General features: G+C 41.5%; 1 protein-coding gene across 1 annotated transcript; it reads left to right on the forward strand.

The window, feature by feature from the left end:
- Nucleotides 1–55: 55 nt before the first annotated feature.
- LOC114578451 (auxin efflux carrier component 1a-like) lies at nucleotides 56–493 on the forward strand (the record flags this gene model as incomplete). The annotated part of the gene is made up of 2 exons (XM_028691638.1): nucleotides 56–332; nucleotides 469–493. Coding segments are annotated over 2 exons (302 nt in total), but the record flags the coding sequence as incomplete, so codon positions are not given.
- Between the last annotated feature and the right edge of the window lie 6 nt (nucleotides 494–499).

The raw sequence follows: 499 nt of genomic DNA on the forward strand, positions 1-499 counted from the left end.
TAACCTTGATCTTTTTTAGTTCAGCTGGTTGTGAAAATTTGAATTTTTTTTGCAGGGGATGGTCGGAAAGATGAGTTTTTGGAGAGGGGGGACTTCAGCTTCGGGAACAGGGGTGTAATGAGAGATAGGGAAGGTGTGCCCGAAGCTGGCGACGAAGAGAAGATGCAAGAGGAAGATGTGAAAGCAAGTGCGACGGCGACGGCGGCGGCGGCGATGCCGCCGACGAGTGTCATGACAAGGCTGATACTAATAATGGTGTGGAGAAAGCTTATTCGCAACCCGAACACCTATTCCAGTCTGATTGGTCTGATCTGGTCATTGATCTCCTGCAGGTATATAGCAACCTAACATTTTTTCATCTCCTGAATATCTTATTTTTAGAAAATTAACAGTTATAGCATATTTATGTTTTATTTCTTTTATACAAAAATGTATAATTAATTAACAGTACAAAATTATAACCTGCAGATGGAATATTGAGATGCCTGCCATTGTTTCC

Source organism: Dendrobium catenatum, unplaced genomic scaffold (genome assembly GCF_001605985.2).
Source record: "Dendrobium catenatum unplaced genomic scaffold, ASM160598v2 original_scaffold_32146, whole genome shotgun sequence".
Classification (NCBI taxonomy): Eukaryota; Viridiplantae; Streptophyta; class Magnoliopsida; order Asparagales; family Orchidaceae; genus Dendrobium; species Dendrobium catenatum.